Source organism: Pygocentrus nattereri, chromosome 10, assembly GCF_015220715.1.
Source record: "Pygocentrus nattereri isolate fPygNat1 chromosome 10, fPygNat1.pri, whole genome shotgun sequence".
NCBI lineage: Eukaryota > Metazoa > Chordata > Actinopteri > Characiformes > Serrasalmidae > Pygocentrus > Pygocentrus nattereri.
The window spans coordinates 1,131,798-1,142,500 of NC_051220.1; the positions used below are offsets into that span (position 1 = coordinate 1,131,798).

At 41.0% G+C, this 10,703-nt stretch overlaps 1 protein-coding gene across 2 annotated transcripts in view; it reads right to left on the reverse strand.

Moving 5' to 3' along the window:
• Nucleotides 1–2,630: 2,630 nt before the first annotated feature.
• Nucleotides 2,631–10,703, reverse strand: part of ptpreb (protein tyrosine phosphatase receptor type Eb) — a 50,102-nt gene continuing 42,029 nt past the window's right edge. Inside the window, exons 16-21 of one of the 2 annotated variants that reach the window (XM_037542283.1) lie at nt 10,528–10,604; nt 8,106–8,240; nt 7,283–7,408; nt 5,005–5,156; nt 4,276–4,411; nt 2,631–3,008 (exon numbers count right to left, since the gene is read on the reverse strand). In XM_037542283.1, the coding sequence (XP_037398180.1) occupies nt 2,934–3,008; nt 4,276–4,411; nt 5,005–5,156; nt 7,283–7,408; nt 8,106–8,240; nt 10,528–10,604 (701 nt within the window). In that variant the 3' untranslated portion in view covers nt 2,631–2,933. The remainder of the gene's footprint in view (nt 3,009–4,275; nt 4,412–5,004; nt 5,157–7,282; nt 7,409–8,105; nt 8,241–10,527; nt 10,605–10,703) is intronic. The other variant, XM_037542284.1, reaches the window with a different exon arrangement.

Below are 10,703 nucleotides of genomic sequence, written 5' to 3' on the forward strand. Positions count from 1 at the left end.
AAAATGCACAATGTTTTAGATAATTATTAAAGTTATTATTCATAATAAACAGCATAAACAATTATTCCAGCATGAAATGTAGTTTCTTTAGAGTACGGTATCGTTGCTAAGCAATTGATCGCTGAATGAGGAGACGACGTTCGGCTGCCGGTCACTATAAACTGCAGACATTTCATGATTTTTCTACATTTTTTTCGTATAACGGTGAGCATATGATAACGCAGCACTGTTTAATGCAAAACTTTCAGTTTAGAAGAACGTTTTGGTCACCAAATCACCACCGCGAATCGTCTGCCGGTCTCACGACGGCACTTTTCTCAGGCTGGGGCTGAATCTCTAACGACCTCCTACTCCCTACATAGTGCGCTATGTAGGAGTTTAAATACTGGATCCTGCAGCCCAACAGCACAAAACACAGCTACAAATGGTCAATTAGGATTCGTCCACATTCAGACTCGACAGGCAGCCACTATCTGACAGCAGAAGCTAGAATCTAAACTTGGGTCCAGTCCCATTTCTTCTTTTAACCCCTTCCCCTTGTTTTCGAGTGTCACCCTATCCACTTGAGTTACAGGGGTAGTGGTTGAAATCTTCCCCTACGAATAGACATTCCTACAGTGAACTGGGCTGAGCCTCAGATCTTTACATACACTACATTTCCAAAAGTATTCGGTCGGCGGCGCTTTACTCCACTGCATTCCACGCTTTGCATTGCGCTTGGTGATGTAAGGCTTGGATGCAGCTGCTCGGCCATGGAAACCCATTCCATGAAGCTCTCTACGCTGTTCTTGAGCTGATCTGAAGGCCACATGAAGTTTGGAGGTCTGTAGTGATGGACTGCAGAAAGTTGCTGACCTCTGCGCACTACGCCCCTCAGCATCCGCTGACCGCTCTGTCATTTTACGTGGCCGACCACTTCGTGGCTGAGCTGCTGTCGTTCCCAATCGCTTCCACTTTGTTATAATCCCACTGACAGTGGACTGTGGAATATTTAGTAGTGAGGAAATTTCCCGACTGGACTTGCTGCACAGGTGGCGTCCGATCACGGTACCACGCTGGAATTCTCTGAGCTCCTGAGAGCGACCCATTCTTTCACTAATGTCTGTAGAAGCAGTCTGCAGGCCGAGGGGCTCGGCTTTATACACTTGTGGCCACGGAAGTGACTGGAACACCTGGATTCAGTGATTTGGATGGGCGAGTGAATAGTTTTGGAAATATAGTGCATCTTCCCATCTGTATCTCTGCAAAATCATAGTCTGAACTAAAAACTGTGACACTGTCTTTTGACGTCAGAGGGTGTCAGACTTTAGTCTTTTTGAAAGTCTTCTGGTAAATGGTAAACATAAGTCATGGCCACGTATTAGGATCTCGTTCCCACGTGTTAATACGGTGCTTCCACACATTATTTTTACTTATACAGTTTGTCATCAGCAGGGCTCAGTGTTTGTACATATGCACCATTTTTCAGTGCTGTAACTCTGCTTGCCATCCACTCTCAATATTTATCATAGAGCGGCTTTATGAATGTAAATGAATAAAAAAAATACTAAAATGATGAAAACTTGTTAAAAACATTGTTTGTGGAAGTCACGTGTTTTATTTCTTGTAACTTTAAGTATGAGTAAGAGAACAAATAAATGGAATATACACTCTTCAAATCAGATTTTGATCCACTTTTTTCCATAAATTCAAATTTAAAATGATTCCTAACACAGACGTTGGTTGAGCTGTAAGTAAATACTTGTTAAACGGTTACGGGACAGCTTATAGAACAACATGGCAAAACGTACTGATAGGACAAACATGAGACGAACAGGAAACGCAGATTAAACACTCCCGGATTAAAATGATCTTTAAGACGTTACTGACAGTGGTGGGAAATGTACAAATAAAAAACAGTCTAAAAAAAATGTTTCCATCCCACTCGGTCCCCAAATAATAATATCAATAAAACATCTGCAGTATTTAATAAAGAGTACTGAATAAAAGTGGGAAAACACAAAGAGCTGCAAACGCTTCCCACTGTGATCACACAGGTGACGAATCGGTTATGTACAAAAACATTTACTGCTCACTGCATTTGTTTCAATGCTTTTCGGGAGAAGGTCAAGTGCATAGAGTGTCATCAAGCCGTAGCAGTTTCCTCAGACAGAAGAGATAACAAACTTGGAGCATGGAGAAAAATAACAGCGCTTTAGGGCACTCTTAATAAAAATAAACATAAAATTGTGATATTTCAGGACAGCAACTGAGACCCCAACATGATATGGCAGCCACCTTACAGTACAGCAGCCCACTTTATCCTCCAAATATTATGACTTTATTCTAAAAATTTGACGACTTTTTTCTCAAAATTTTCCGACTTTTTCTCAAAATAGTACGACTTTTCTCGAAATTTTACGACTTTTTTCTCAAAATTTTACGACTTTTTTCTCGAATTTTTTAACGACTTTTTTCTCAAAATTTTACGAAATTTTTCTCAAAATATTATGACTTTTTTCTCAATTTTATGACTTTTTTCTTGAAATTTTACGTCTTTTTTCTTGAAATTTTACGACTTTATTCTCAAAATGTTAAGAATTTATCCTTGAAATATTACGAATTTTTTCTCTTAAATATTACAAATTTTTTGTCGTAATATTACTTTTTTCTCAAAAATGTTACAAATTTATTCTCTAAATGTTATGTATTTATTCTTGTAATATTACCATTTTTGCTTGTAATATTATCTTTTTCCATGAAATATTACTACTTTATTCTTGTAATTTTGCAACTTTTTTCTCAAAATATTATGACCTTTTTTCTTACAGTTTTAGGTATTTTTTCCTGAAATATTACAACTTTATTCTCAAAGTCTACTATTTTTACAGTGGCCCTAAAACGCTGTCATAAAAAAAATATACAGTTATCAGAAGCACTGAAAGGAAAGTCCATTATTTGAAATTAGCATAGTCCGAGAAGATATCCACAAAATCTTGTACCACTTTGTAGCAGAAGTCGTACTGTTCCTGAAAAAGAAAATAAACACAATTATTTACACTGTGGAAAACTTTTAATTTAAATGTCAGAGAGATTTTCAATGATGTAGTATCGGTTAACTGATCTGGAGTGACAGATCTACACATAGCCACACCCACTAATTCAGCGGTGAACCACCCCACCGTGGTGGAACACACCGCACTCGCTGTGTAAACTGATAAACCTGATCAATATTTTGGTCATTGAAGAACATAAACTCAGGTGTTCAGCAGAGCTGTACCACCTTTCAGGTTTTCAGATGCTTGCACTAACTAGGCCAGGCTAGGCATTGGTAATGGAAGTAAACTGCTCAATTATCTGACGTCAGGTCACTTTCGAGCAAAACGGCCGGAGGAGCCCGAGGCTGAAGCGTTATGTCCTTTTTACAGCACATTGTGGATGACGAGTCCAGCTGTCAATCACTGGAACATCATAATCACTCGTGACGCTGGCGCAGACGACTGAAAGCTCCGGGAGCGAAAGTCGTTCCCTAGCCGTCATGACCGTTTACCTGTGGACGAGCCGCGTGAAGCTCTGCTCTTTTGAGCACGAGGGTCGGTTTAGGAGCTGATCTGTTCAGACTGACGTCGCATACAGACCACATTTTAAAGATAATCCGAACAGCCAAGCAAAAAAAAATCAGGCTCGGGCCACTTTTACCTGCTGTGTGAACAAAGCCAGAGACTGTTTTTTACAGCCTGATTTGCTGATATTTATCAGGGGTGCCAGTATTTGTGGAGGGCACTGAATATGTATAATCCCCAATCCGATCAACTCATTTATTACAGATGAATTACCTGGCTAGAGGATGAAATCTGACGCAATATAGATGACATTTAAAGCAATTTAATGCACTGCAGGAAGAAGCCATAGCCAAATGTTTCCACTAATTTAATGAAAACATCGGAAAGAGTTTCCCATTTCTGAGAAAAGATCTCTCATGTCTTTCTGAACTGTTGTCATATTTCCATTTCTGCAAAATGTCTAAAGTTAAGTGATCTTATAATAAGGATACAATAGTCTCAAAATGAGAATTAGATATACTGACCAGATCTCAGGTCTTTGTTATGCCAAGGTACCGTTGTTTGCAGTGTAAGTCTTACATTAATAATTTATTGTGCAGTCCACTCTGGCAATACCGCACCCAGTACTGATCGCTCAGGCCTTTCCGGTCTGTACATCCTAGTACCTCTCCTCACTAATCTAGTCCTTTGTTTGAGCGAGTCCCATATGTTCCCTTTACATTTAGACTCTTACCACAGTTTGGACCATGTGTGGTCTCTGGTTGCGTAAACTCTTCACAGTCTGGAACACATCCAGTAGACCCTCAGCCTTGACCCGCTCCAAGATGTTGCTGAGGGCAATGAAAGTTCCGGTCCGGCCTGCACCAGCACTGAATGAACCAAAACAGAAGGGGTGGCTTTAATAAGAGGCTCTCTGAGCTCGATGGGTGTCAGTGTCTGAGAAGCTGTGTTTGTGTTTGCATGTTCACGTCTAGGTGTAGGGTGTCCTGATTCTTGCTGAGATAGAGGGGTGGGGTGAAGTGTTGGGGCTACATGACCCTCCAAACGGAGGTTGCTCAGACACTCCAAACTGAGAGATATGAGAAACAAACGATTCATCGTTTTTATATCGAAATCACAACACAAGGGAGCGCAATTTTCAAATTGCAAGAACTGCAATTTTTTAAAAACATTAAAGCCTGCCATATTAAAAATGTTGTCCTAAGTTTTCAGAGGAAAAAGTTCACCAAATAACACAGAACTTGAGAACTGTCTGTAGATAAAGAAGAAGAAGGGAACCGAACCTCCATGTTTTGTGACATCACAACCACAACTTACCGGCAGCCTGGCGCACTACATTCAGGGGTCAAGCCTCCAGATAGTAAAACTGATATTACGGTCCTCAGTTTACAGAATATAATCACAGTTTAAATCGTAGCTGGAATATTGGTCAGAAAAATTGCAATTAGATATTCATCCCTACCTGCAGTGCACCACAATGGGGTGGTTGCCAGATTGTTGCTGTTGTCTCTGCACTGCAGCGATAAGATCAATCATCCCTTTCCCGTCTGACGGGATTCCGACTTCTGGCCAGCCATGGAAGTGAAAATGCCTGACCAGGCGGCTTTGCTTCTCCTAAGAATGAAGAGATTCGAGACAAAAGTGATCAGCTTTTGTAGATGAACTCAAACTGTAACATATCGAGGGCAGAGACCATAATTTATATAATCTCTAGTCAAACCAGCCAATAAGTACAATTTATTCATTATGAAGCGATGATGAAGCGGACGCATCTGCGAAGAGAAGCGAGATTTATTAGGGGCTAAATCCAGAATCGGGGTCAAAACGGTCCAGGGTCAGAGAGCCAACACGGATAGATGGAGGGACAGACATAATAAAAAGGAAAACAGGCTCAACACAAAACAAAGACTACAGAGATACAACACCAAACAACACAATACAATATCATACAATACACTACAAAGACCAGCAACCTACCAGGGGAAAACACAGGGCTTAAATACAGGAACAGGTAACAAGACACAGGTGAAAACAATCAAGGGCGGAGTCTAGAAACAAGGGGGCAGGACCGGAAAGAAACAAAACAAGGAAGCAAACAAAAGCACATGGAGGACTGGGAGGGGCCAATCGTGACAACTTGCATGAGGAAGAGGAGAGTCAAAGGAACACAGGTGGAAAAACCAAAAGTGGAGCTGGTAAAATATCAATAAATTCCTAACAATCATGGAACACCTGGCAGATCAAGAGAGTGTCTCCGACAGATAAACGCTACTTAAAGCTTTCATCTTTTAAAGATTGTGGAAAATCAAACTCCACTTTTGCTTCAGATCCGAAAAAAACTGATAAAAGGAAAGAGATCAGAACAACGGTCCACATCTCAACATCACCCAACGTGTTTGAGTTTATTTGCATCATGAAAACCAGAAAATGCAACCAACTTTCAAGACTGAACTTTGGAGGTGTGAAAAAATATCTGCAGATCTCTTAGAAAACCTGAAAGCAAGTCTCCTGAAAAGAATCGAGGCTGTAATAAGACAAAATATGGATGCATTAAATATGGGAAAATTCATATTCCATTTAGTTGTTGAGGCGTCTGTGTAATTTTCTGTTAAATATAGTTTTGGCTTTTTTCCTGATGTTGAAACACGAATAATTTGTAATTAATGAGGATTCTGACTGAAATAAGTGAAGGGTGGTGTCAGACGGGATTCACACGTGCTCGGCCCTGATACCATAAACATTTTGGCCATTTTATCAGAAACACCATATGGGTGCACTCTGTAGGTTTGTGATTACTGACTGTAGCCCCACATTCCTCCCGCATCTATCAGAGGGTGGTGATATTTGGGTGGTGGACTATTCTCAGCTCAGCAGCGACACTGACATGGTAGTGACCGCCACTAGCGTGGGACAAGCCTTGCGTAATCCGGAATGCTGCTGGACAGAGGAGAGATTCCATAAAGTTCATTACATCTTTCCTTCTAAAATGAACTGAAAGAACTAAAGACCCTGCAAAAACATCTTAAACCTAGTCGACATATCTAATATTTCTAATTATGAGAACACGGTAAGAATGTTACAATTGTTTAGCTTTTATTTCTGGATGATTTTTTTTTTATTTAAATTAATTTTATCTTGTGACAGCACCTCAACTTCCATTAGCAGATGAAGAAGACACAGATATGCAGATAATTACACTTAAATAAGCCACAACAAGCAAAACACGTTTAGAAAGGAGTTAAAAAATTAAAGAAAGCAGGTATATTTCCCTTCCGTCCGTCCGTCCGTCCATCCATCCATCCATCCATCCATCCATCCATCCATCCATCCATCCATCCATCTGTATGTCTGTCTGTCTGTCCATCTATCTGTCTGTCTGTCCGTCCGTCCATCTATCTGTCTGTATGTCTGTCTATCTAGCTATCTGTATGTCTATCTATCTATCTGTCTGTCTGTCCATCCATCCATCTATCTATCTATCTATCTATCTGTCTATCTATCTATCTGTCCGTCCGTCCGTCCGTCCGTCTATCTATCTGTATGTCTGTCTATCTATCTATCTATCTATCTATCTGTCTATCTGTCTATCTATCTATCTGTCTATCTATCTATCTATCTGTCCGTCCGTCCAGTCATCGTTTCTGCAGTGTAATCAGTCTTTCTCGGGACTGACTGGGATTTGCACAGAGCTCTAATAATCCCTCAGACTGTAATTGAGCAGCTGCGAGGGTCTAACTCACCGGCAGGGATGTGAGCAGCAAATCCCGGAGACTAAAAGTCTCACACAGCGTGTCTCTCTTCAGCTCCACACTGTACTCTCCAAACGACGCGCTGCCCTCTGCAGGCCAGTAAGGCACACATTTCTCCTGGAGTCAGACAGAGAGCGGCAGTAGCAGCACTTTCACTTTAAACTTCACATTTCACAGAAATGAGTTGCTGCTATTTTAATTATTATGAATTCTTTAATATTCTAAGTTAGTTCTACGCTTTGTTGTTTGTTGATCATTAGTAATATTACAATATTACAATAACAGAAGTACAATCCCAATCCCAAAATGTTGTACCTGACGAAATGCATTATTTTTTTGTAAATACACCGGTCAGGCAGAACATTCTGACCACCTCCTCGTTTCTGCGCTCACTGTCCACTTTATCAGCTCCACTGACCGTATAGCTGCACTCTGTAGTTCTACAGTTACAGACTGTAGTCCATCTGTTTCTCTGATACTCTGTTACCCTGTTCTTCAGTGGTCAGGACCCCCATGGACCCTCACAGAGCAGGTACTGTTTGGGTGGTGGGTCATTCTCAGCACTGCAGTAACACTGACGTGGTGGTGGTGTGTTAGTGTGTGTTGCGCTGCTCTGAGTGGATCAGACACAGCAGTGCTGCTGGAATTCTTTTCTAATTCAATATAAATGACTGTGTCCTTATGGTTTTCTTTAAACACACCAATTACAGGCTGGACACAGTTCAAACGACCCAGGAGGACAAAGCTCAGATGTAGTAATTTATGAGTGGGCAGTTTATAACCCCCAGTAAGAGTGAAACGGAATGGTACCCACCTGTTCTCTCTCCTTTAGCTCAGTCAGTATGACGATGGAGTGACACTTCCATTCCCACACCATGCGCCAGAAGTCCTGCACAGTGTGGGCTAAAGGGCCCTGGGTGGCTATGAAGTAATCCTTCTGCCTGTAACCCTACATAGTGTACACACACACACACACACACACACACACACAGGGTTTAACATTCTCAAGTGCTATATTATAAATTATACAACAGTTCCGACCAGGCAAGCCGATTTTTTTCCAAAAACACAGTATCACTACGCTGACATATACATTTGATCACATTTGACCGACAGCCGATTTGATCCGACTCTGAAGACGAGGCGACACTAAATTCCCAAACTTTTCAGTCGGCAGTAAGAACAGCTGACAGAAGAACAGCTGAACAACCTGGAATCAGCCAGAAATGAACCCAACACCATTCGCCAAACTAAACGAGCTGTAAGAAGCTTTACAGACCGGCTGGAAAAGAACAACATTAATACTGATCTGGACAAACTGACCAAACTGAGCTGAACCTGATATTGGGTCAGTTTTCCGGCTCAGTCTGATTTGGTCCAACTCTGAAGATCAGACACGTCTGGCGAATGGTGTTGGGTTCATTTCTGGCTGATTCCAGGTTGTTCAGCTGTTCTTCTGTCACAGCTGCCGACTGAAAAGCTGCTCAGTGGTGACGCCAGTTTGGGAATTTAGTGTAAGGAGCTGGAGAACGAACTGCCGGCTGAGCAGTGAGTGGGCGGAGCTCGTTACTCTGACGTAGCAACGAGCTGCTCGTTAAGGAGCTCTAATTAGGAGGAAGGAGCTGAACATTAAAACATATTAAAGCCGCGTTCACGGCCAGTTTATTCATTTCTTACTGTATTTATTTAACTGCTGTATTAAAGCAGTAGAGCACTCGAGGAGGGAGTTATCACCAGTAACATCACGGCTGAGAAGATCTACAGACACCAGATCACAGCCGGGACGGTATTTCACGGTGACACACTCCCTCTCGGGTTCTTACCTATTAATTCTCCAAGCCAAGAAAAAAAAAACAGACCTATCGCTCAATAACGACTTGGGCTGCTCATTTAATCATTTTTATATAGAAATCACAATTTAAAAAAGCACAACTTTCAAATCTTAAGAGCTTCAATATTAATTATCTTACATTATTCATTATTCCTCTAGTCTTGAAAACGGACGTGCCAATCTTCTTGGTGAAAAAAGGCCTGCAGTGTAATTTACAGAAATAACTGCATTTAAATTGGTCAGGATGGATCTTTTAACCTTAGAAACTATTATAAATGGTTCACTACTAAGTACAATAGAACTACACCCAGTGCGTTCAAAGTACTCGATTCAAATGTGTACATTGGTTCCCCAAGAATAAAATGGTAATATTTTATTTGGATGGTCCACTGTGGATTCTTTGTAAATGCTCAGTATCTTTCAGTAACATTCAACTAAATATCCATTAAATGCAACTGACTGTGACGTTAGGTGTTACTTGGAAGGTCCACTGTAGGTGCCTGGCTGGACGTAAATGCTCGTTTGGCCTTTAAGTAACATTCAAATATCCATTAAATTCGACTGAACTTCAAATTTAGTGTGAATGAATGTATTAAACCTAAATCTAAGCCTAAGCCTAACCCTCAACTTAACCTCAAGGTAAAACCTACATCAACTCCTAACCAAAACCCAAACCATAATGTTCTTGATAATCAACTGAACATAGGGGGCAGTCATGGGCTGGAGGTCAGGGAGCCAGCCCTGTGGCCGGAAGGGCGCCGGTTTGATCCCCTGAGCTGACAGTATGTGACTGAAGTGCCCTTGATCAAGGCACCTAACCCCCGACTGTGGATCGGGCTGCCCACTGCTCTGGGCAAGCGTGCCCCCTAGTGTGTGTGTGTGTGTGTGTGCTCACTAGTGTGTATGTGGTGTTTCACTGCCCGGATGGGTTAAATGCAGAGGACAAATTTCCCCGTTGTGGGACTAATAAGGGTCTCTTAATAACCAGAAAGTGATTTAAGTCTCTGTAGAGCATCTACAGGGGAGCATCCAAGTAGAGCGTGACCAATAAAATATATTACATCAAAACAATTATTGCTAAAAGAGAATAAACAACAGACAATAACATTACTAGTGTAATAAATTCCATTCATGTGAAACTGATGCACACATCTGAATCATGTAAATTGAAATGACTATTTTTCCAGTATAATGTGTAGTTAATGCAACTGGGTGAGAACTGGAACGCGAACCCACGTAGCTTAAATTGTTATTATTAATTATTTAGAATATTTCTAAATGGTCTATAAATGTAGCGTTAAAGCTGTACTGAGATCAGTGGATCCCATTTAGTCTTAAACCAGTTAACTTGCTAAACCATGAAGCTGATTCCATCGTTTACCCCCCAGTACAAAGAGATACTTACATCTATGAAAGATGCGTTTATGTAATCTGTGAATTCTTGACCTCTTTTCACGGATAATATTACCCTGTTGAAGTCGTCTGGAAAAAAGGATGAGATGAAATTAGCTTCACCTGGAAACGCTGCAGCGTCATCATTAAGGTAAGTTTAAAACACTTAACACCTAAACTTGGATCAGT